The following is a 25,585-nucleotide window of genomic DNA, read 5'->3' on the forward strand; positions in this document are numbered from 1 at the left end:
GCATTATAGATGCGTTCAACAAGTAGGGGCTTGAAGAAACTCCAAATACAACTCTGCAATGTCTATAAATTAATTGCCCTTCATTGCATGGGGAAAAAAATCTAAGAAAATCTCTATCTTTAGATGCGACGGATAACATTAAAAAAGCCTTTTCAATATCGGCACTAATACCTATCGGATACATCCTAAAACGATCTATAATATCAGGTATGAATTCAATAAGATTCATTCCTTTACAAAAACATTCGTTCAAAGAGAGTTTCCCTTTCTCAGATGCAGAAGCGTCAAAAACAGGACGAATTTTCGTGGTTTCACTTCCTAATTTGATTACAGGCCTATGCGGCAAATAATGACATTCATTATTCAGTTCGTTTTCTGGTACGCGTTCAATAATATTCAACCTTTCCCATTCCTTGAACACATTTTGATAATCATCGAAAAATTTATTACATCTGAGTTTATAGATCATCTTTTGATACCTTTACCAGGATAATTCTTTATTATCGGTTAAATGTGTCGTATTACATTTCCACGGAAGTTCTACTTCATATCTTCCGTCTGGAAGAATTTTCATTTTATTCTCAAATTCAGATAAATTAAAACTTTCATTCATTTTAACAGTTTCGATTGAAGCGCATATTCCTATTTTTTCAAGTTCCCATAACTCATTCAAAGGAACTCTCCTGACATGCATTGAAAATGTTTTCAAAATATTATCCTTTTCACCCGAATTTCGTTTTCCAAATACCGTCCACCCAAGTTCGTTTTGACAGCCGTTACCCCGACTGTAATTCAATAGAATTTCCCGTCAATAATTTTCCTATAACATCTTCTCCGATTAAAAGGTTAATTTCAATTTCCTTTCGCAATGGATCAGAAAATTCGATTTCTTTTTCTTTTAATTCGTTCAAAATCTCTTTATCCTTAACCTTAGGAATAAAACCGCAAATCCTTTTTTCAGAAAGTGCTTCAAAACTACATGCGAACGTTCCTTTTAAATTGCTGACCTCAACCAAAAACACTTCATGTTGTTTAAGTTTCGTTCGTCCCCACCCCCGAACAGTGCATGTATAACTGTCTCCTCCCGAAGTGGAGATGCTTTAAGCTGACTCATCATACTTTCACTAACGTAGCTACTTTGGCTTCCGCTATCAATTATGCAGCGAATAATTTTCTCGCGACCTTGACACCGAATTCGAACGCAAAGCGTTTGCAAAGTTTCGCTTCTGCCACAGTTAGAAAGAGAAATCTATTTTGAAACACGTATCTGATCATTATTTTTTAGAGTTTGATTACACATTACATCAAAATGATTACAACTTTTACAAATAGAACAACTTAACTTACATTTCAAAGAACAAAATTTACTAATGTGACTCGCTCTTTTCAGACAAGAGAAACAAGCACCTTTTTTCAAGAACAATTGTTGTTTTTCAGCTAAAGTCTTTTTTTTTTTTTTTTTTTTTTTGCGGAGTAACATTTTTCACTAAAATGTTTCTTTTCACAAAAATTACAGTTCGGAACACTCTTACCTGAATTCTCTAGACTTACTAGAGCTGATGCTGTTACGGGTTCATTTTGCTTTACCTGTTCGTGGGGAAAGTCTTTCTTCCGATGGCTCTGTTGGGAAGCGAAACCAGTTCTTTCAAGTAAAACCAACTCTTCCCCCTTAACTTCCTGTTTTAAGAAATTCATTAAATGTTGCAAGGATCGAGTCCCTTTAGTTTCAATGGAGTCGTGATTTCGGCTTCTTTCCCACGCCATCAGTACTTCTTCTGGTAAGCAACTTTCCACTAAGGGGGTAAAAAAATCGCCATATTTTTCTTGGGTTCTTCCCAAACTTTCCAACAATCGCAATTTTCCTTCTAGTTCATCGTACAAGGCGGGTAGATCAGTTTTTGCTCTTCCGGTTACAGCGTTCTTCATCACTAGGCTTAATAAGTCTCTCACATAGATTTGCACAAGTAAATCTTCGCGTCCAAAGCTCTCTCTTAGTTGTTCGTGGCTTTAGGATAATTAGCTGCCGTTGCCGGGAGGCTAAGAACTAGGCGTTCTGCTTTCGATTTGAGTTCCATGGCCTGCAACAGATACTGCATTTTATCTTCATCAGCGATACTTTTGTCGTCGTGGATTTTCTGGAACTGACTCCAAAAAGTCAGGTAACCCTTAGCTTCACCACTGAATTTTTTAAGCTCAATTTTAGGCAATTTAAATTTCCTAGATTCGGAGTTACTTGGAAGAGAGGAGGCTGGTATTTCCGCATCTATTTGAGCACACTGTTCTAGAAACTTATTTCGGTAATCCCCCGCTTCTTGAAAATCATCACTAAATAATTTTTCTCCATCTTCAGTCTGCAAAATCTGCTGCGATATAGCACTCTGGCATACGTTAAGTCTCTGGAACTTATCACAAAATTGACACTTCAAAATCGAAAGTATTTTTAAATCTCTTACTTGTTTAGTTAATTCACTCTCGGTTTGCCTTGAGGTTTGCGAAAACGCAATTCTAAGTCTTCTTCTTTGAGCCTTTTAGCGATCAAATCCATCTTCAAAGTATATTCAAAGTTCAAAATCAAAAGCTCAATCGGAAAATACTAATCCATAGCACTCGGTCGCGCCAACGGTACCACTATGTTGCGAAGAACACAGAAAATATATAAATCAAATATAATCAAAACAGTTCGTTCAGTTGCGGGCTGCCTCTACCCGAGGTTGGGTGCATTATGAATAAAGACAAAAAATAATTTTTAATAAGCCATTCTTTATTTTCATCAAAACAGCCTTTCTCTTCCGAGATCAGCTTTCGTTCCGTCTACAAGCAAAACATTCGAAACACTCAGCACGCCATGGACCTTATAAGAAATAGACTAACCCAAACGGGTTTTCTCCCTCGTCTCAGGCGTTGCCGGCTGTCACCTTGATCACATCCGGAGGAGTAGAGACAACTTGCAAAAATTTAACATAGGTTACCTATTGCAGCGAGTGTAATTGTCAAGAAAAAGCTGGTTGTAGCGCTTCATTTCACAAATTAGAATTTCTACTTATTTTTATTTTTGAAATTGAGATTGATTTTTAAAAATTTAGCATATTTTTCAAACATAATTAACTTTCCAAATAATTATAAAGCTGTTGCATGCTTTCAAGACTGGATATTTTTTTAGCTTTTCCTATGCTGTAAGGGAATTTGTGACTACTTCTTATAGAAAAGAATATTTTAAATCTGAACTAATAGAAAATTTCAAACAAGCAATTTTCTATTGCAATTTTTATGCTTTTTATTGGTGTAAATAAGTAAAAAATACTAAAATATTTAAAAACGAATTTTTTAAAGTTTTATTTAAAATTCTAAATTGTGCTATTTTTTTGAAATTATAGATGAGTATTATAGCACAATTTCTATATAGGAATTTTATTTCAATTATATTTCATGATACATCATAGCGATAAACACTTTTGACTCCTTAAAAAATTTTATACATTTAATTCTAATATTAAAATTGTATTTAACCGTAATAATTAATTTTCATTGTATTTTATAGTGATTATTTTTTTAATTTATTTTTAGTTCTGCATAAGATTTTTTTATTTACTGTTAATTTAATTTATTAGCCCAAAGGGGTGATAGCCTAGCAAGGCTGTTAGTTTCGAAGCGGCATTTTGCGCTGTTTCACTATAAATATCCGTGTCTCCTTGCAAATTGTTGTTACCAAATATTATCGCCCTGTATTGTATTAAAAAAAATTAAATAATGAAGAATCTGCATGAATACATGAATGTTTCTCGCACTGTGACAAAAACGACAGTATCTAGAACCATCAAATTTTGAATAATGTAATCCTCCACCCAAACATGGGCATCTGGACGGCCGAATTTCGAATTTGTTTTAATCTATTTCATATTTTGTAAAACTTTAACGAATTTTTGATTAACAAACTCAACGAGTTCAGAGAGAGCACTGTACAGAAAATAACAGTTTTATCTCCATTGCGGAAATTCTAAAGATATGCTGTTTCCAAATGTATGTATGTGGTTAACGGGCGAAGAACATGATATTCAATAAATATAGATAACACACAAAACTGTAAAAAAAGGTTCCTTTTGGGCGTAATATAAAATGAGTGCTTCTAGATTTTATTTATTTTTTTTTTCCTCTTCATTACGCTCAGAAACTTTTAGGCTCCGAATTTTATGAATTATTAAAATAACTAATCCACTTTTATGTTAATAATTTAATGATCATGTAATCAAATAAATATTATCGTTTGGTAATGCTATTATAGTTTGGGAAAATCACTGCCTGAGAATGTTCATTAAATTAAAAGCAAATTATTAGATCATGTTTAATTTTACTTTATTTATTTCAAAGCATCACGTACTATCAGTCTTATATTATTTTATGTTATTTGTACGCAAAATTAAGTTTATAAATTTTGTGTTTAGAGTTTTTACCGTTTTACCAAAGTAAAGATATTTGTACAAGAATTACGCGTTAAAAAAATGGACAAAATGCAGTAAAAAGTGCTTTAATGAGATATATTAAATCCTATTTGGAAAAAACTGTGCTTTTTATAATCTCATCACTATACAACGTATCACATTTAATAATTAAAAAGAGTTATGTGATAACAAACGCCATAGGTTTCAGTGTTACAGTAAACCAGATCGTCCTACTCTTGCTGACATGCCGGTGACGCGCGCCCGCCTACTGGGTTAGTCTATCTCTTATAAGGTCCATGCAGGGACGTCACGAACAGCAGCGCCTCGCGCCAGTTATTACTTCAGTTCATTTCACAACAACTGGAGTGTTGGCTAGGCTGCTTTTTTGGAGAAACCTAATCACAATTATCTTTCATCGTTGAGGTAGGAGGGACATCCTTTGGTATGGTTGTCGGCTTAGGTGGTTTCTTGGGAAGATCCTAGTCGTAATCATTTTTCTTTGGTTAGGATTTCTTTTTCCCGCGTTTGAGAGATCAGTCATCATATATGAACGAAACTTTGCAGAAACATTTTCGAAACTATTTCGTGTCAAGACTTATTTCAAGATTTTTCGACCGACAGTCTCGTGCGATGGAGATAAATATATTTTATTCCGTACAGAGTTGCCATTGCTCGTTTTCAAATCGTAATAAAAAATTCACTAAAGTTTTACTAAATGCGAAATATAAAATTCGAAATTCAAGATTTGGGCTTCCAGGTGTTTGGGTGGAAGACAATATTCTTACAAATTTAATGTCTCTAGGTAGTTTAGGTCGAAAATTTTGTCCCAAATTAATTGCTACATTTCAAATAGGTGTAGTCATAAATAACTTTGGATGTAGTTTAGTAGACTAACAACAGCAAAATATTATGTAGCAATTAAAATTTTTTTTTTATTTGAGATTAATAACGACGGTCTCTAGGTGCCGTCGTTTTCTCACAATGTGAGGAACATATATACGTACATATACACATGCAAATTTATTAAATTTCTTTCAAGATAGTACGGGGCAAGAGTTTTTGATAGGAAGAATTTTAAAAGTGATTTGTCGTTTATAACGGAGGAGGCAAAATCCCGTTTCGAGATTAACAGCTCATTCAGGCTGACGCACTTTCGCACCAAACCCCCCCCCAAAAAAATCTCTGAAAGGTTTCACATTTTAAATTACGTCCAAAGGGGCGTTTCTTTAACATATTGCGTGTTACCTTTATTTATTAAATAACATGTTCTACGTACTCAAACTATAAAATTAAGTTCAACAGCGATAGCGCAAAATAATTTTAAAATGATCATATCTTTACAATTTCCGATACAGAGTCTCGCGTGTTAGAGATAATTTTTTTTTTTTTTTTTTTTTTTTTCGTACAGTGTTATCATTGCTCGCTTTGAAATCATTTAGTTTGTAAATCAAAAATTCGTTGAAGTGTTAAAATGTATGAAATTGATAATAAAGCAAATTTCAAATTCAAATTAGGTCTTCATGCCCATATTCTATGGAAGATTATGTTATTAAAATTTTGATAGCTCTAGGTACCGTTGTTTTATCACAGTGCACGAAACATACATTCATGCAGATTTTTTATTATTTAATTTCTTTAAATATAATACAGGGCTGTAATATTTGGTGGCAAAAATTTGAAAAGTGATTCGCCGTTTATAGTTTTCAACTCAAAATGCCAAAACGAATGTAATAGGCCTTCTATGCAAATTGCCCCTTTGGACTAAAAATCTGAAAGCTTTCCGATTTTATATTATGCCCAAACGGGCGTTTTTTTAACGTTTTGTGTGTTACCTTTATTTATTAAATATCATGCTCTTCGCACTTAAACGATAAAATTCAATTCAACAGCAATATCACAATATATTTAAAAGATCATATCTTTAGAATTTTTAATACGCAGTCTCGCGCACTGGATATAATTTTTTCCCCCATACAGTGTTGCCATTGATTGCTTTGAAATCGTTGAGTTTCTTAATCAAAAACTCATAAATGCTTTACAAGATATGAAATATATAATAAAAGAAAATATGAATTCCAAATTTGGCCTTTGGGTGGAGACGTATGTTATTCAAAATTTGATGGCTCTAGGTACCGTTTTTTATCACAGTCCGAGAAGCATAGATATATTTGTGCAGATTCCCCATTATTTAATTTCTTTAAATTTAATACAGGACTAATATTTCGTGGTAAAAATTAAAAAAGTGATTCGCCGTTTATAGTGAATCAATGCAAAATGCCGAAATGAAATTAATAGCCCTCCTGGGCAAATTGGCTCTTTGGGCTAAAAACTGAAAGCTTGCAAATTTTATTACGCCCAAAGGCGTTATTTTTTTTTTTTTTTTTTTTTTTTTTATGTAACATTTTGTGTGTTACCTTTATTTATAAAATATGATATTCATCACACTTCAACTATAACATTCAACTCAACAGCAATATCACAAAATAATTTAAAAAGAACATATCTATAGAATTTCGGTACACTGTCTGGCGCGCTGGAGAAATTTTTTTTCCGTATAGTGTTATCATTACTCTCTTTGAAATGACTGAGTTTGTTACTTTAAAAATTCGTTAAAATTTTCGAAAATGTGAAATAGATAATAAAAAAAATTCGAAATTTAAAATTCGGGCATTCAGATGCCCGTGTTTTGATGGATGATTATTTATTCAAAATATGATGGCTTTAGGTATCGTCATCTTTTGACAATACGAGAAACATACAAACTTTCAAGCAGATTCTTCATTATTTAATTTCTTTAAATTTAATGCAGGGCTCTAATATTTGGTAGCAAAAATTTGAAAAGTGTAACGCCGTTTATAGTGAACCAACACAAAATGCCAAAACGAAATTAATAGCCCATCTGGGCAAATTATCCCTTTGGGCCGAAAAAAAATTTCATTCGTACACATATTGACGGGATGCCGCTAAAACTGCGCGGCGTGTCCGACTCATTGGGAGATATGCCTCATGGGCGCATGACGGTGAAAAAGCGGAAGAAGCAAAGGGAGGTCGGAGGCAAGTAAAAGGGAGGCAGTGACCAGAGTCGTAGCTAGGGTTTTCAGCGCCCAGGGACAACTGAAGATTTTGCTCCCCCTACTGCTTGCCAAGGATGGAAAACATTTAATTCTAAATTGTCGTAACATCAGTTTGGCACCCCTTGGATTCTGCGCCCGGGGACAGATGTCCCTCCTTGCCCCCCTCTAGCTACGCCCCTGGCAGTGACCATGCGTAAAAAATACAAACTGACTGACTGACTGATTAATTTATTGTCGGACTACCACACAGTGTGCAGTTTTTTCGGCTCAATCGAATTTGCCACGAAATCAGCCTATATGCGGCCTAGTCGTAAATTTACAACCCCTTTTATCACGGGGGGATCTGAAAAGGAGGGGATAATCTTGCTAGGGGTAGTGAGAAAAATATAGGGGCCGTTTAAACATCTAACTTCTCAGCATTCAGTTTTATACAGAGGAAAATACAAACTGAATTCTTGAAATGAATGCAATTTTGTACAATGAAAATAAAATGAATTACGGTGAATTACGGTAGTCTGAAGTATTCGGCCTATCGGCTTTTACTCGAAAAATTAGTATCCCTACTGGGCAGTCTTAGTGAAAATCTTAAACAGTACAATTTGTACGACTTTCCTTGGTGAAGCAATAGATGACGGCGAGACTTAGCGAGATTAAATAGTGCACCTAGTGCATTCTGTTTGATTGAACATGCAGAGTAATCAAGTGAAAAATAATGACTCCCATTATCATTAAAAATTGTCCGAGTAATAAAGTTTTTGTATTTTTCGTAAGATAAATGTTCAAAGTTCATGGAAAATACCAAAAAAGATGAAGTAGAATTAATGAAAAATGAAAAATAAATAAATAAATAAATAAAAATAAAATAAATTTGTGGGCGGGACTTAGCCTTGATCAATGCCATGATGTCCAATAGTCATCTGACGAAAACACATTCTGAGTAACTTGAGCAAAGATTATTTACAGCAAATTATTTACAATACGATACGATTTCAATGAAACTTGAACTTCTGGGATAAATATTAGCAATTTGAGCTAAAAAGATTTAGCAAAGATTATTTACAACACGTTACGAGTTCTAATTAAACTTGATCTTCTGGGATAGATAACAGGATAAATAACGAAATTTCTTGAGTAAATATATACAAATGCGTACTACATAGAAATGTATTCTTGAACGATAAACTGTAAGGTAAATAACATCTTTTTTTAAAGCCATAGGAGTAGAAAGACAGATATTTGTTACATCTATAAATTCGTAGTAAATATTGAGTTTTTCATTTCGAATTGCTATGTTCCATGTATACGAAGTAGCTGGGTATGTGAAAAAATAATCATAATCCCAATGGCTTTCAACCTTTTCACGTCTAAAAGTACTGTTTTTCAATGACAGTGTGGTCGCTGCTTTTTAGTTAATTTTCTAATGACATATAAACAATAATTGTTTTTATTTGAGAATTTGAATAAAATAACGTAAACTAGACTGCAGAAAATTCTTCAGAATGAAGTTAAATAACACTGAAAAGTATATTATTGATGCACTTTTGGGTTTTATATAATATGGAATCCTTAAATTATATATATCTCTGTATAGGAATATATAAACGGAACAAAATATAGACAAGGTATAAAATATCAAAGGAAAAATATCTTTATTATACGATGTTCATTACCATACGTATATTTACGTAATATCAATATAATTGGTTAGTTAGGTTTCGTATATATATAATTTATTTTTATATTTTGTACTTTTTGTATTATTTCAGTACTGTATAAGTATCTGAAGTTTAATTTTATTTGTTCTTCGTTTGGGTTACGACTTTAAGTGAGAAAGAATTGTTAAGGCCTTCATCGGGATTAAATTATATACAATCAATTATGATCCGACTTTGCCTTTCTTTTGATAATTATATATATTTATACACTATTTTATAAGTATACATAAAATATAGCAGTTTTTTTAAGCTACATATTTATGTATCTATTGGCTGGTCTGTTTTGTTTGATTATAGCATACCACGGCATACCACGGCTATTTGCCTAAGGGTAAGGATGCCTCGTGGAGAACTTTCCAAGGAAAACTGACACGTTTGCACGTTATTCAGGGGGAAAACCACGAAAACCAGCCATCCCGTTCACCGGGATTCGAACTCGGGATTGACCTACCAGGATTCGACGACTTTACCGCTCAGCCGCTAGTGAGCCACACACATCCACACATATACATTAAATCATATTTACATGTCGTTTATAAAGTAAGCGTATTAATATATACAGGGTTTAATTTCTAAGATTAGAAATGCCGGAACCCTATGGAAGACTGTCAGCGAAGAGGAACAAGAGTAAATAAATAAATAAAATGACTATTAAACTCATTAATAATTTTAAAATTAAATACTTAATATTATCAAATTAATTAATAGCTATTTAATTAATGTTTATAAATTGTTAATTAATGAATATTATTATATAATTAATTAATTATAATTTAATTGATAATTATTAGATAACTAATTATTATTTATTGAAATAATTAAAAATTGAAGCTATTAAATAATTAAAATTAAATAAAATGTAAAGAGATAAATTGAAATTTAATAAGCAATTTTTAATATAATTTTATCGTTAAATTTTTTTGAGATAAAATTTCTTCTGAAATTGTTATTCAGTTAAATAAAATAAGTGCCGCAGCCTTCTTATTCAGGGCTCCGGTGCGTTCCGACTAGAATTATGATCTATTACAAAAAATAAGAAGCAGCGGAGCCGAGACCCGGTGGGCTCCAGCCCAATTTAAGCTCTGAACATATAAAGCGTTTTAATCATAAAGAGTCACAAAATATTCTACGGAATTACTTCACTTCGTAGACTTTTTGTAAGCTTCATCATATTTCTTAAAGAGAATCTCAATGCTAGTTCTATTTCCAAGAAGTTTATGTACCTTATTTTTTTATGCTTTTAATTATATTTAGAGAATTATTTCACCTGATTGTAGCTGAAAATGCAGTTCAGCTGATTCATATTCAAATATTCCAATCCATTATAATTAGTAATAAATCGATATAGTAAATAAATAATTGAAATTAATCAAATGGAATTTAATTAATTTTAATTACTTATTTATTTATTATTATTATTTATTTACTTTAATTAATTTTAATTATTCCAAAACTTTTCGCATCCTATATAATTTGTCTCCATTCTAGTACCATGTTCATCCTTGTATACATTACTGACTTACAGTGAAAAATAGAGAACTCTGTAGCACCATTTAAGTTTTTATTCCTGATATACTGATACTGAATGAGATCTAAAAACACTTTTCTTTTACAATATACAGGGGTTGGACAAAAATATGGAAACACCTTTAAAAAAACATGTTTCTTTGCTTAATATGGTGCAGAAAACCCGTTGGCATCCAGAACAACTTGCAGTCTTCTCGGAATGGATAAATACAGTTCCTGTATGTTTGCCAAGGGAATATTATACCATTTTTCCTGCAAAACGGTGGCAAGTTCAGATAACGACGTTGGCGGTGGATAACGAGAACGCACTTTCCGTTCCAATGTAGACCACAAAGGTTCGATAATATTCAGGTCTGGTGACTGTGGTGGCCAGGGAAGATGGGACAACTCATCCTCATGCTCAGAAAACCAGTCCTGGACAATGTGAGCTGTGTGAACAGGGGCTTTGTCGTCTTGGAAGACACCATCACCATCGGGGAACAAAGTTTGTACCATGGGATGAACTTGATCGGCCAAAATGTTCACATAAGTCTTGGCAGTCATGTGCCCTGACACAGTTATCATGGTGCTAGCAGAGAACCACGATATGGCTGCCCAAACCGTAACAGAACCCCCGCCATGTTTCACTCTTGGCAACAAGCAGTCTGTATTATAGGCTTGAAATGGCGTTCTCCAGACGTAAACTCGGCCAGAAGTGGGAAACAATGTGAAAGAAGACTCGTCAGACCATATTACTCGTTTCCACTGCTCTATAGTCCAGACTTTATGACTTAAACACCACCTTTTCCTGTTACGGGCATTAGCATCACTGATGAGTGGCTTCTCAATTGCAGCACGGCCAGCAATTCCCTGTTTGTTGAAGCTCTCTTCTAATTGTTTTGGTACTCACAGGGTTCGGTAACACAACATTCATTTCAGCAGTAACTTTTGCAGCTGTGGTCTTCTTATTTTTTGTCACAATTGCCCTTAATGATCGTCTGTCACGATCACTCAGGACACACTTTCGTCTGCGCTGTGATTTAGCAGATGATGTTTTTCCGCTTTTCAAATATGCGGAATAAATCTTCGATACAGTACCTCTTGAAACACTAAACACCTCGGCTACCTTGCTTAAGGAAGAACCTACCATACGTGCTCCAACAATTTGCCCACGTTCGAAGTCAGTTAACTCTGACATAATGCAATGACAACCTCACATAACAGTACTCCGACAACAACTGAACTGTTTAGCACATTTACGAAGTTGTATAGGTGGCGACAGTAGTCAAAAACGCCAGCGCCACCTACATATTTCATTAAAATCAATCTTTCTTTTCAAACATGCACTTCACAAGGTGTTTCCATATTTTTGTCCATCCACTGTATCTCCCCTTATGATCCCCTAACGCACCTGCTTATTTTCCCCTTCGCAATTAACATGGAGGTAGGAAGTAAGTCCTTTTTTACCTCCATGGCAATTAACGTCAAGGTCCCCCTCTTGACTGCATTCGAGATGCCCCCGGGCGCATCTGCGAGTGGTATCCATGGAGGTAGGAAGTAAGAAGTCCTTTCCTACCTCCATGGTGGTATCTCAGAGGGAGCGGAGGATGTGGAAAAAAGAGGGGACCGAGGCATCGCGCGGTCAGTAAGCAGAGCGATCATGGACGGCAAGTGGAGGTGAGTGTAACGTCCTAAATTAATTAAAGAAAAATCACAATGTCCTAAATACAAATACAGAAAGAGTAAAAATATACAGTAAAAAAATTATGCACTGTATACAAGATATTGCTCTGTACTGCAAGCTACTAATCATTAAGTAGGAAAATTAGAGTCATTTGTGAGGTCCTCCTCTAGCATTGTATAGTTTAACGTATTTAAATTAAACAAATACACTTAGACTCTATAATTGACCGAGCTATTGCGAAGAGCAATGTTGCCGGTTCCAAAATTAAAGCCCAAGGGCACTTGACATAAATAAATCCGGACGTGGAGAAAATCTCAGATGAGAAAACGGAGATAGGGGAAGAAGAGAAGTACCAAAAGGAGCAAGACAATCCAATCGGACAAGTTCGCAAAAGGTGACGAGCGATCATAGCTTTCAAGGAGGACCCAAGACAATCCAATCGGACAAGTTCGCAAAAGGTGACGAGCGATCATAGCTTTCAAGGAGGACCCAAGACAATGGAAATCAATGACAACAATACGAGAAGATACACTACAGCAATAGTTCCAATGACAAATTCAAATACAATTAAACAACATCAATCAGAAGTGCTAAATACAACACAATACAAAACAACTATACAACACAATTTAAATACAATTATTCAACGAAGCAACAGAAGAACTTCAATCAAAATCAGATGCATTGGAAGTGTAAATAGCTAACAATTGAGGATCTAAGTGAAAACGTTGTCGTCTCCTCCCATGAAGGTGTGAGCTGCAAGTGGTGTGACGCTTCTATCTTCGAAGAGAATTTCATGATTAAAAACTTGGGAGTAATTAACAAAGTCACATTGCACAGCTTTGTTGAAGAATTTTTCATTAGATCTTCTGATGTAATCTGGAATCGTCTCAAGTTTTAAGTCTCTGTGTAAAAGTTTATTGCGGATAAGATAGTGAGAATCAGTAATAATGCGCAGAAATTTGTTTTGCACTACTTGTAATTGATGCAGTTGAGTTTGAGTGACCGTGTTCCAAGCAGGAGCAGCATAACAAAGTATCGGTCGAATGCAAGTGGTATATATATGTTTTTTGGTACGCAAGCTATTTGAATATTTTCCAATGATCGGGAGAAATCTGCATATTATGCCCATGGCTTTGCTCTTGACACTATTAATGTGATTAGACCATGTGAGCCTTTGGTTCAAAATAATTCCTAAGTATTTGGCCTTTGTGACCAGAGGAACAGCTTCCTGAAAAAGGTAGAGGTCTTTAAAAGCAATGTTTTTCTTAGTTTTGCTAAGAATTAAAAGTTGTGACTTGCTAGCATTGATTTTTACTCGCCAATTTGTGCACCAGTCTTCTACGGCATAGAGGTAATTTTGCATTTTGTCTATTGCATGATTAGCTTGAATGGATTTAATTGCAATCGCCGTATCGTCGGCATAACATGCTAACAGAGAGTAATTGTCCAAACCAGGGTGAGGAAAATCTGATATGTAGAAAAGATATAGTACTGGACCGAGAATACTTCCTTGTGGGATGCAAGTCATATTTATCCAGAAACTGGTTCAAGTAAGTAACAAGCCAATGACCGTACGTAACATGCAATTTGAAAAGATAGCATTGAAAATTTAAAATTAAAAGAAGAGATGGAATTGCCTTTGAGATGTGAGCAATGAATTTCCGATGTAAATGAAAGCATCACAAATAATAAAACTTTCAGCGGATGGTATTTTCTTTTCTAACAAAACACTAAAAGAGATGTAATAAATATTTAATTTCGAATAAAACAAAATTTTTAATTTCCAATAAAATACTGAAAGATAGATAACTTTTTCAACAACTCTTTGAATATTTTACGTATTCAGTATTTTTATTCCTTCAGTATTTCAGACTGATGCCTGAATAGACTGAGAATTGAGAATTTGTATTGTATTTTATCTTAAGGTGCACACCTTTATGGTGGACCAATTTGATGAACCCTTAAGTGTGAGGCCCCTTGTGGGATTCCGTTATAAGCTGTGGTAAGAGCGGAATTAATTCCCGCTGTAAACCAGAATATGGAGGAAAAGCATCAAAGCGAGAAGAGAATTTGCGCAACCCGTAACTGCGTTTATTCGAGAAAACGAGAATCCATTGTATGCAGTCGTCTTTCCTGCAGAAAATACAACAAAGGAGACCCTGGATCCAACTACAAGTTGTTACGGTACATCTGGAGGATAATAAGTTTTGATAAATATCAAAAAAACAGCAAATAATAAACTTTTTTTTAACTCATTTTTAAAGATAAATGTTGCAATATTCCATTGTTTGTATGTCCTACAGATATGAGTTAACGATTTATTTAAAAAAAACGGTAGTTTTGCAGTGCCAAATTATTACACGTGGTGGTAGTTTAAAAACAAGCGTTCTAAAATGATGCAAACTTTAATTTACGATGTATCTTTAGAATTTACGATGATGTGCAGGTAATTGCAATTATTTGCAAAGGTACTCCTTAACCAAACGCCTTGGTCCTTGGTATGATATACAGTCTCGCGCGCTGGGCATAATTTTTTTTTTATTATTTTTATTTTATGGGTTTTTTTTTTTTTTTTTTTTTTTTGTTCTGTTGTTGTTTCGTACAGTGTTGCCATTGTTCGCTTTGGAATCGTTGAGTCGATTAATCAAAAATTCGCTAAAGATTTATAAAATATGAAATCGATAACAAAACAAATTCCAAATTTCAAATTTGGACTTCATTCAAAATTAGATGGCTGTAGGTACCGTTGTTTTATCACAGTGCGAGAAACATACATGCATTTATGCAGATTCTTCATTATTTAATTTCTTTAAATATAATACAGGTCTGTAACATTTGGTGGCAATAGTTTGAAAAGTGAACGGACATTCAGAGTGATGCCATTCAAAATCGCAAAACGAAAACAATAGTCTCTCAGGGACAAAGCCCCTTTGGACTAATAAACAAGAACTTAACATATGCACTAAGATAATAAATTTCTCATGGCAGAATTAACATTGCAGTATACACACAGGTAAAGGCAAGTGAATGCTAAGCCGTGCAGCACATTAACTATATTACTGTTATTATACCAACGCAAAATGCCAAAACGAAATTAATAGCCCTTCAGGGCTAACGCACTGTGGACATAAAATAATAAGAAGTAATTAATTTAAAAGATTATTAATGTTATAGTCAAATTACAGGGTAGTTGGCTCACTGTTAAAATAATGCTTAAATTTAGTTTTACTTATTAAAAAAATCTGATATGTACACCACAGGACTTCCTTGTATAGAATATTAAATTATACGCACTTTTTCTTGCATTTCACTTAAACGTATTGGATAGAATTAAATCTACTTCGCCGACAGCGCATAAACCACAATAGAATAAATGTATCCTTTAAAATTCACTCTATTTGTTTACCATAGCGACACTCTGGTGCTAGGTTCACTTAACAGTATTTCGTTCAAATTATAACTCAGAATGCACAAAATTTATATCATTTAAAGAATTATCTAATCATTGCCACATGTTCTATTCAAATACCATAATAAAGCTAGAACGATGTATAAAAGAAATTAACCGAACAAAACAAAAAAAGAAACAGTTTTTCACAGACCATTGAGTATTTCTCATTCAATTAATTCAGTTCTCACTTGACGACAAGGCAAAAATACATAAAAACTCAAAATACCTGTATTAAAAATTACGAAGTAAATCTTAAACACTTATTTCCTCGAAAAAATTGCAGAAAGGATTAAGCATGATTTAATTCGCAATAATAAATGAAGGCGTTATCTTTGTTGTTGCGAAGCAAAGTTTCTCTAGATTGGCAACAAATCCACTATCCTGCTGTTTCAAATGTAAACAAGCAATGGCCGCCATCAAAAAAATTATTAGCGGCACTTAAACAACTTTAAAATTGTTGATAATTCTAAAAATATTGCACAGAGATTTACTAAAGGCATAAAAACTTTAACCGGAAGATAAGAACAACATAATTCAATCATTTTTAAAGCAAAAAATGTACAATTTACAAACATATAAGAGTAAAGAAACTGAGATCCCTGAGCCGGGTAACAGAGTGGATATATATATAAATAAATATATTTATATACGTTTGGTGCAGCCGATTGCAACCAAAATACGAGGTGCACATCTGCATGTTATAGCAGTCCTACATACAAAATTTCAACGTTCTGAGGCTACTCGTTTTTGAGTTATGCGAGATACGTACGTACGTACGTACATACGTTCGTACAGACGCCACGAAAATTTCTCTTCAGAATTCATTTTAAAGCAGTTTTATTTATTTATTTATTTATTTAATTTTTTGAAGGAAAAGAGTATTTTATTCTGTACAGATATCACGCAAAAACATCGTTAAATTGCATTCGATAGTGGTCAAAATGAATATTTTCGTTGAGACATGCTGCCTGAAACTTTTTGCGATTATAATACTTCCTTTTTACTTCGTTTAAGGAAGCAAAAAAGTTATTATTATTATGTATTGTTTGTTATATCAACATCACATAAGTATACAATTTTCATCTTCCTGAAGAATATAAAAAAGAAAAAAAAAATATTCTAAAAAGAAGTAAAAAAAGATTCTTAAAAGGAAAATAATAATAATAATATTGATAATAATAATAATAATATCCGAAGTCTCGGCCAAGCTTCTCAGTGGCAATAGAATTACAATCATATCGAATGTAAATAAGTAACGTATACAGATTATATGTTACTTTATTATACATTAAAAAACATTAAAATAATTTTGGAATTGCATTAAAAAATTTTGAGCTATAGAATACACGAATAAATATATGAGGTCAAGGAAAAAGAATGAAATCTTTCTGTAAAGCTAGGCATAGGTTATACAAAGTATCTATAAAATCGGAAAACAATATTAAACAATAAAGTACTTTTGAGAGGATTATTCTATTATATTTTTAAAAAACATTTACAAATACTGCTGGAAAGAAATTCTTACCTTTACGTGATTGAAGACAAAGAAACAAGATAGACAAAACTATACTGCACAAACTCATACTTTTATACGCAGCTTTATTCAAAATTCGGTAAAATTTGTTGAGAGAGGACTATTGATAATACAACTGCTTTTGGCCTACGGAAAGAAAGGCAGCAGAAACTGAAGTGAACGCCACTGGAAGGCAAGCACTGAGTAGAACGAGATGAAACTTAATCCATTGCGGTATTATTTTCCGCTGCTTTCTGCGTGAAAGAAAGGCTGTTGATGATGTCACACTCGGTTAACGCTTGCGAAGGAGAATATTCGGATTAATTTTTCCCATTTCCAAATATCCGGATTAATAAGAAACACAATCTTCGACTATTCGAAATTCCAGATAGTTTGGTTGTCTTTTTCCCTATATCAAACGCACTTTTCTATATTTGAAATGAAGAATACAGGCAAAAGTTTTTTACCCAAAACAGGACGTTAGACCCGAATAGGATACTAGTCTCGAAACGACATTTTACATCGAACCAATTAAAAGCATTGTATCACTTTTCAAATTGTAGCCAACAAGTATTATCGCCTTGTATTCTATTTAAATAAGTTAAATAATGAAGAATTTGTATGAATGTATGCAGGTTTCTCGCGTTTTGATAAAACAACGATACCCAGAGCCATCAAATTTTTAATAACGTACTAATACAGTGTAACACGAGGCCCTGGAAGCCCGGAGTTTGGATTTCGAATTTCTTATATTAGCTATTTCATATTTTAAAAATTTTTGAACGAATTTTTGAGTAAGAAACTCAACGCTTTCAAAGCGAGAAGTGGCAACGCTGTACAGAATAAAACATTTTTAACTCCACGGAGCGAAATTGTCTGTCTATCGGAAATTCAAAGATATGCTGTTTTTAAATATTTTGTAATTTTTCTGTTGAATGGAATTTTGTGTGCCGTAAACACCAAGAACTGATATTTAATAAATACGGTAAACGGAGAAAACGTTAATAATAAAAAGGCAAAAGAATGTTTTGTAAAACCATCTTTGTGAGAAAACTGAACATTGATATGATAAACTGAGAAAAAACAAAAGGAAAAAAAAAAAAAAAAAAAAAAGGAAAAGGAAAAAAGAGAGAGAGAGGAAAATTTATGCCAACACTTAACCCTGCTTGGGAAATTCTAAACATGTACAGCTATGATGCTTTTAAAATTTTTGTACTTTAACTGTTCAATTATATACGGCGTAAGTATGAAGAAAATGATGCTTAGTAATAAAACTAAAAAGACAAAAACGAAAAGAGTTAGTATGAGTAAGTGTAACAGCAGGCTGCTAGGCTGAAAGCTCGGCAAGAGCGCAAAAAACCTTAACAAACCCGTCTGGGCGACCGTTAAAATCTGAAATCTTTCGGATTTTTGTTTTGTTTTGTTTTCTTTCGTTTATTTATTTTTTGTGTCTTATTTTGTGAATTGCAAAGTTTGCGCAGCTAAAAAAAAAAAAAAACGTGTAAAGCAACAAACGCTTTTTACAGCAAAATTAAATAATGAAATTTTTGTATTCTAAATACAGAACCTAACTTTTTGTAACTAAAAGCAAACAATAATGTATTTTATTAAACATCTTCGAAATGTTCATTGTTTTCAGCACGTGGATTCCAGGCAAAATAGTAGAAAGTAATAACATTTGAAAAAATTAGTTGTTGTCTGAAAAATTTATTTGTAAATTCTATGCTGTTGCTGTTAAATCTCTTGCGCAAGCAATCCGGTGAAATATATACATTAATGTAAATAATGCATATATTGAATAATTAAGGCGTTTCTGAATTAAACACGAGAAAGTTGTTTTTGTTAAATAAGTTATTAAATAAGTGACTTTTAAAGCCACTAAATGGGGTTTATTTTTGTTGAAATAATAACATAGCTATTTCTTCCTTGAAGTCTTCTAAATCATTATATATAACATAGCTATTTTTACTTCCTTGTACGAAGTAAAAAGGAAGTATTGTAATCTTGAACAGTTTCAGCCAGCATATTTCAACGAAAATATCCATTTTGACTGCTTTCGAATGCAATTTAACGATGTTTTTGCGTGATATCTATACGCAAGGACAAAATAAAAAAAGACTCTTTTCCTCCAAAAAAATTATAAAACTGCTTTAAAATGAATTCTGAAGAGAATTTTTCGTCGCGTCTGTACGAACGTATGCACGTACGTACGTACGTATCTCGCATAACTCAAAAACGAGTAGCCTCAGAACGTTGAAATTTTGTATATAGGACTACTATAACATGCAGATGTGCACCTCGTATGGTTGTAATCGGCCGCGCCAAACGTATATAAGTATATATATCCACTCTGTTACCCGGCTCAGTGATCTCAGTTTCTTTACTTTTATATGTTTGTAAATTGTACATTTTTTGCTTTTAAATTCACTAAATTATGTTGTTCTTATCTTCCGGTTAAAGGTTTTTATCCCTTTAGTAAATCTGTATGCAATATTTTTAGAATTATCAACAATTTTAAAGTTGTTTAAGTGCCTCTAAGCATAATAATTTTTTCGATGGCGGCCATGGCTTGTTTACATTTGAAACAGCAGGATAGTGGATTTGTTGCCAATCTAGAGAAACTTTGTTTCGCAACAACAAAGATAACGCCTTCATTTATTATTGCGAATTAAATCATGCTTAATCCTTTCTGGAATTTTTTCGAGGAAATAAGTGTTTAAGATTTACTTCGTAATTTTTAATACAGGTATTTTGAGTTTTTACGTATTTTTGCCTTGTCGTCAAGTGAGAACTGAATTAATTGAATTAGAAATACTCAATCGTCTGTGAAAAACTGTTTCTTTTTTTGTTTTGTTCGCTTAATTTCTTTTATACATTATTCTAGCTTTATTATAGTATTTGAATAGAACATGTGGCAATGATTAGATAATTCTTTAAATGATATAAATTTTGTGCATTCTGAGTTATAATTTGAACGAAATACTGTTAAGTGAACGTAGCACCAGAGTGTCGCTTTAGTAAACAAATAGAGTGAATTTTAAAGGATACATTTATTCTATTGTGGTTTATGCGCTGTCGGCGAAGTAGATTTAATTCTATGCAAAAAGGTTAAGGGAAATGCAAGAAAAAATGTATATAATTTAATATTCTATACAAGGAAGTCATGTGGTGTACACGTAAGATTTTTTTATTGAAGTCTTCTAAATGATTATATATAAGTTCCTAAATCTTCAATTTATTGGGGAGTAGTTTCTGAGCTAGTACTCTTGAATGGTATTATAATTGCTCAGTTTAAAATCGTTTCAAGTATTGAACTGCTATCTGCATATTATTTAAATGGTTTGAACTTTAAGGGTAAACTCTTCGAAGAACTTATTTAGTATATAGTATGCTGTAATCTAATCGTTTTTAGGATAGGTTGGAGGTTATCATGTATTAATATATTAAAGATGATTACATGTGAGAAGAACTAATTTTACATTAAGTAAAACATCAGCAGGTTGAAATAAATTTTGAGTTAAGTTATGCTGATTTCGAGAGTGATCAGGCAAAAGCTCAAATTCTTCAGGAGGGGGGAAAAAACTCTTATTTTGATTTTTTTTGGAGCAGTAATATTTTTAGGCGTTTATTTTAATTATTTTTCTCTTGATAAAGAGAGTTTGGTTTATTTAATTAAGGCAAAGCGCTCTAGGTATATCTGCCTAAGGGGAGGGATGTCATCGTGGAGGACTTTCTAAGGGAAACTGGCTCGTATACACGTTCCACATGGGCAAAACCACTAAAACGCCCATGCAGCCAGCTCGTTCGCGGGATTCGAACTTCGGACGGAACTACCAGTGTTCAGCGACTTTACCGCTCGGCGCCGTTGGTGGGCCCTGATAAAGAGAGACCTATGTTTCATCGACCACGAAGTCCTGAGAATTTTATTCAAAATCTACGTAAACCTGAGATTACACTTTTTCTTAAATTTTATAAAGTATTTTCTTTCTTGTTTCTGCATGCCTTCGTGGAGTAACAGTAGCACACTCGGAGCGCATTTCAGAAGTCTAGGTTCGAGTCCGAGCAAGTGCAATCTTCATTTTTCGTGTTTCCTACTTCAAAAATCCTAATAACTCTAGTGGGGCCCGAGGTAGAAGGTTGGGGGACCAGGCTATTCGTCACCACCAGGATTTAGCGATTGGGTTCCCTAATCCCCAGTCACCGTTTAAAAAGGGAGTATATAAAGTATTTCCTTTCTCCTTCCAGCATGCCTTTGTGGTGTAATGGTAGCACACTCGGCGCGTATTCGAGAGATCCAGGTTCGAGTCCCGGCGAGGGCATTGCGTATTTTTCACGTTTCCTGCTTGAAAAAAAATCCTTATGGTTCTACAATTTATATAATTAAAACAATTCTGTAAAATAGTTCAAAACACAGATTTTTTCGACAAAATTAAACAATGAATTTTTTTTATACAGTGCTCGACATTGAAAATGCAGCACCAAGAAGGAGTAGTCAGAAAGTGATGAAATTTGGAAAAAAGACAGAGACAGCAAGCAGCAATAAGTAATCTTTATTTCAAAATGATAGTCAGAATATACAGCGAGAACGGCATCGGCTCAGTAGGATGTAGGACCACAGCAGACAGCAATGCACGAAGAAACACGTCTAGGCATAGAATCAATAAGAGTGCGGATGGTGTCCTGAGGGAGGGCTCTCCATTCCCTTTCAACCATTTGTCACAGTTCGTCTTCTGAACGAGGCAGGGCAGAGTTTGCAAACGCCGTCCAATCACATCCCACACATGTTCGATTGGTGACAGGTCAGGAAAGTACGGTGGCCAGGGAAGCATCTCTATACCTTGCAGAGCATGTTGGCAGATGCCAGCACTCTGTGCTCGGGCGTTATCCAGCTGAAAAATTCCATTAGGCAGCCCCTGAAGGTAGGGGATTGCCACCGGTCGCAGTACATTATCTAAGCATCGTTGGGCCGTCATAGTGCCCTGAATACGAACTAGAGGTGAAGTGGAATCGTAGGCAATAGCGCCCCAAACCATTATGCCCCAAACCGTTCTCGCGCGGTGGGGCGTTCCACAGTTACTGCCGGATTAGATTTGTCTCCATGTCGACGCCACACACGTATGCGGCGACTGTCACTGGATAAACAAAAGCGTGAGTATCTGAGAACACGACGTTTCGCCATTCTGTCATCCATATCGCTCCAGTCCGGCACCATTCTAAACGTTGGTGTCTATGCTGTGGAGTCAATGGCAGTCTTCTTAACGGACGCCGTGAGTGCAGGCCACGTTCAATCAATCGACGGAAAATGGTTCTGGTCGACACGAGAATATCCAGGGTATCTTGCACATGCTCCAGAATCGCGGTACAAGTGACTTGCGGGACCGCCACAGCTTGTCGGCGGATGCGTCGATCCACGCGTGCTCACGTCACTCTGGCTGCACCTGTACCCCTCCTTCTTCCCACATTTCTTTGTTCCAACCATGTTCGCCATAGCCGATGCACCGTGCTCGCATCCATGTGGGTATCAGCTGCGATTTGACGTAAGGAGCAACCCGCCCTTCTCAGTCCGATCACCGTACCCCTCATAAAATCGCCTATCTGGCTGGAAGTGTCTTCGTTGACGGCGGCCTGGCATTCTTTCCTATTACACGTATCCTCCGGGACAAAAACCAACTTTCTTCGATAATTCGTCTGGCAGAAATAACGACACGAATATTGCCCATTCTGCACGTTCCTTCCCTTATATCTTACTTCACGTGCGTCGGAGAGCTGCGCATTTCACATCATTCGCATAACTCAGTGACGTGCGTCTACTCTAAAATTTGCATAAATTTCTGACCACTCCTTCTTGGTGTTGCATTTTCAATGTCGAACAGTGTATTTCTAAATACAACGCCAGTTTATATTATAACTAAAATGAAACAACGAAATGCATTTTCATAAGTAGGCCCTAAAATTAAAGGTATATATATATGTGTGTGTGTGTGTGTATGTATATATATATATATTTATATATGAATTTTTATTTTTATTGTACTATATTATTATGCTTTCCCTTCCCAGTCTGTTAATGATATCGTCGGTAACAAGCTCAAAACATCTGCATTCTGTGCTGTTTCGACTTGCATGCATTTTATGCCGCATTTCTCAGATCCTAAGATGTACCAATTAATTTCAGGACCACTAATATAGGAAATTTTCAAAGTGTACTGTTTAGTTTCAGCACCTCTAATATAGGAAATTTTGAAGGTGTACCAATTAATTTCAGTACCACTAATACAGAAAATTTTGAAAGTGTACCAATTAATTTTAGTACCACTAATACAAGGAATTTTGAAGGTGTACCAATTAATTTCAGTACCACTATCATAGGAAATTTTGAAGTTGTACCAATTAATTTCAGTACCATTAATGTAAGGAAAAAAAACGAAAGCCTCTGACACCATTTGATTGCAGCTGTGCGTAAGAATGCTTTTGCACCATACACTTTACTAATAGCACGATCAATCTCTGTAGGGTTAAGATGTTTTGTCCACAAAAATCATACTTTTCCTGATCCGCTTACAAAGAAAATTATTAAGAAGGGGGAAAAGAAATGAAGAAAGATGGAAAAGAAAAGCTAAGACAGGTCCTTTGGTCTCAACTGGGAACCTTTGCTTTATTAAATTTTATTTTTTATCGAAGATCAACTTTAGTAGTTACTGCACTGAAGAATCGAAAAATTTAGAGTCATGATTCCCGAAAATGTTTTTCTTCAGTCCTAGATATCCTAGAGATAAAATATTAGATAACCCAGGTAATAAAAAAAAAAACTGTTATCTGAAATCTTCAGATTACGGTCTAGTGCTGGGGTAGGTAAATACTTTTAACTATGGATCAAAAAGATTTTTTAATCAATAATGCAAGTAGGATCGTGACGATCTTTTGCGGCTTCCTTATTGTTTGCAGAATGCGATGAGGAGACAGAGGGAAATACTCGGATACCTCTCCCGAATGAAATTTTTTAAAATATAAAATTTAATATTTTTAAATTCGTATATTAAAAAATTACGCCCAAAACGGGATGTATTCTTATTAGTCATCAAATGATTGAAAAATTTCATTTTCAAATAAAAATTTAGAGGTGAAATGTTCTTTCCCACAGCTTCCTTTTCTGATCAGTATTTTTAATCTAAAATATATTCATATTTTTTCTGAAATTAATATATTCACATTAATTCTGAAAGTAAAGATGCTAGATATGATTATAGTTCAGTGGATGGACATGCTTTCTAAGACATCTAGTGATCTCAGTTTTGGTTGATCCTTACAATATATGCGCATATATATTGTAACAGCAGATGTGCACTCGTCCTGCTGGTTTCGATAGTTAGTGTACAAAATCGAGCAGTACAGAGATGAAAATGTCGTTACACAGGATTTCATAGTGCTCCGGATTAAACAATTAGAAGGGTCGCATTCAGCGCAGCTTTTACCAAACCTTATCTAACACCTTGAAAAGTTAAAAAAAGTTTAGAAAACATTTTTAAAGAATATAAAATTCACAAGACTTTAAAGGTATTGCAGTCTGCTCTAGGAATACAGATTACAGTTTAATAGCTGAAGGAATTAAATAAACTAAACAGTTAAGAGAGGCCTATTAAAATCTTCTGCTTAAAATGAACTGTTCGAATTTATTTGAGTAAATGCTTAACATATAACTTTTTCAAATTGTATTACAACCTTTATAAAGTAGATACAACATTTGCAGGTTGCATCTACCTAACGAGAACCTTTTCAACACTCCGTAAACAAACTGTGGTTATGGAATCAGTGTTTGGAGAGATGTAGATTTGCTAACATTAATTCTTTCTCGTAAAACAAATCAGTCAGAGACGCAACGATTGTCAAAAATTATGTTTCTCTTCGCAGTAAAAATGTTATTTAATAGGCCACACAAAGAAGTCATATGATGCCCGCATCAGATTTTTAAAGGACTATTCTTAAAAGTTTTCTTCATTAAACGCAGATCTGAAATTTTGCATAATTAATTAAATTAAAATTCTTTTCCTCTTTTTTTTTCCTTCTTATTCTTATATGAAAAATTGCAAAGATTAGAGATTTTAATTCTAAAAAAAAAAAAAAAAAAAAAAAAAAAGTTCATCTCATTTCTATTAAATGATATTTTGTATTCAATTATACATATGAAGCAAAGAAAAAGGACTAA

General features: G+C 34.1%; 1 protein-coding gene across 1 annotated transcript in view; it reads right to left on the reverse strand.

Annotated features, from left to right (window-relative positions):
- LOC118195164 (nephrin-like) overlaps window positions 1-17,550 on the reverse strand; it is a 393,767-nt gene extending 376,217 nt beyond the window's left edge. Inside the window, exon 1 of the mRNA XM_085827181.1 lies at window positions 17,395-17,550. Within this exon, the coding sequence (XP_085683307.1) occupies window positions 17,395-17,452 (58 nt within the window). The 5' untranslated portion in view covers window positions 17,453-17,550. The remainder of the gene's footprint in view (window positions 1-17,394) is intronic.
- Between the last annotated feature and the right edge of the window lie 8,035 nt (window positions 17,551-25,585).

This window comes from Stegodyphus dumicola, chromosome 11, assembly GCF_044657685.1.
Source record: "Stegodyphus dumicola isolate Sdum_Otavi_A_Nest chromosome 11, ASM4465768v1".
In the NCBI taxonomy this organism is placed as follows: Eukaryota; Metazoa; Arthropoda; class Arachnida; order Araneae; family Eresidae; genus Stegodyphus; species Stegodyphus dumicola.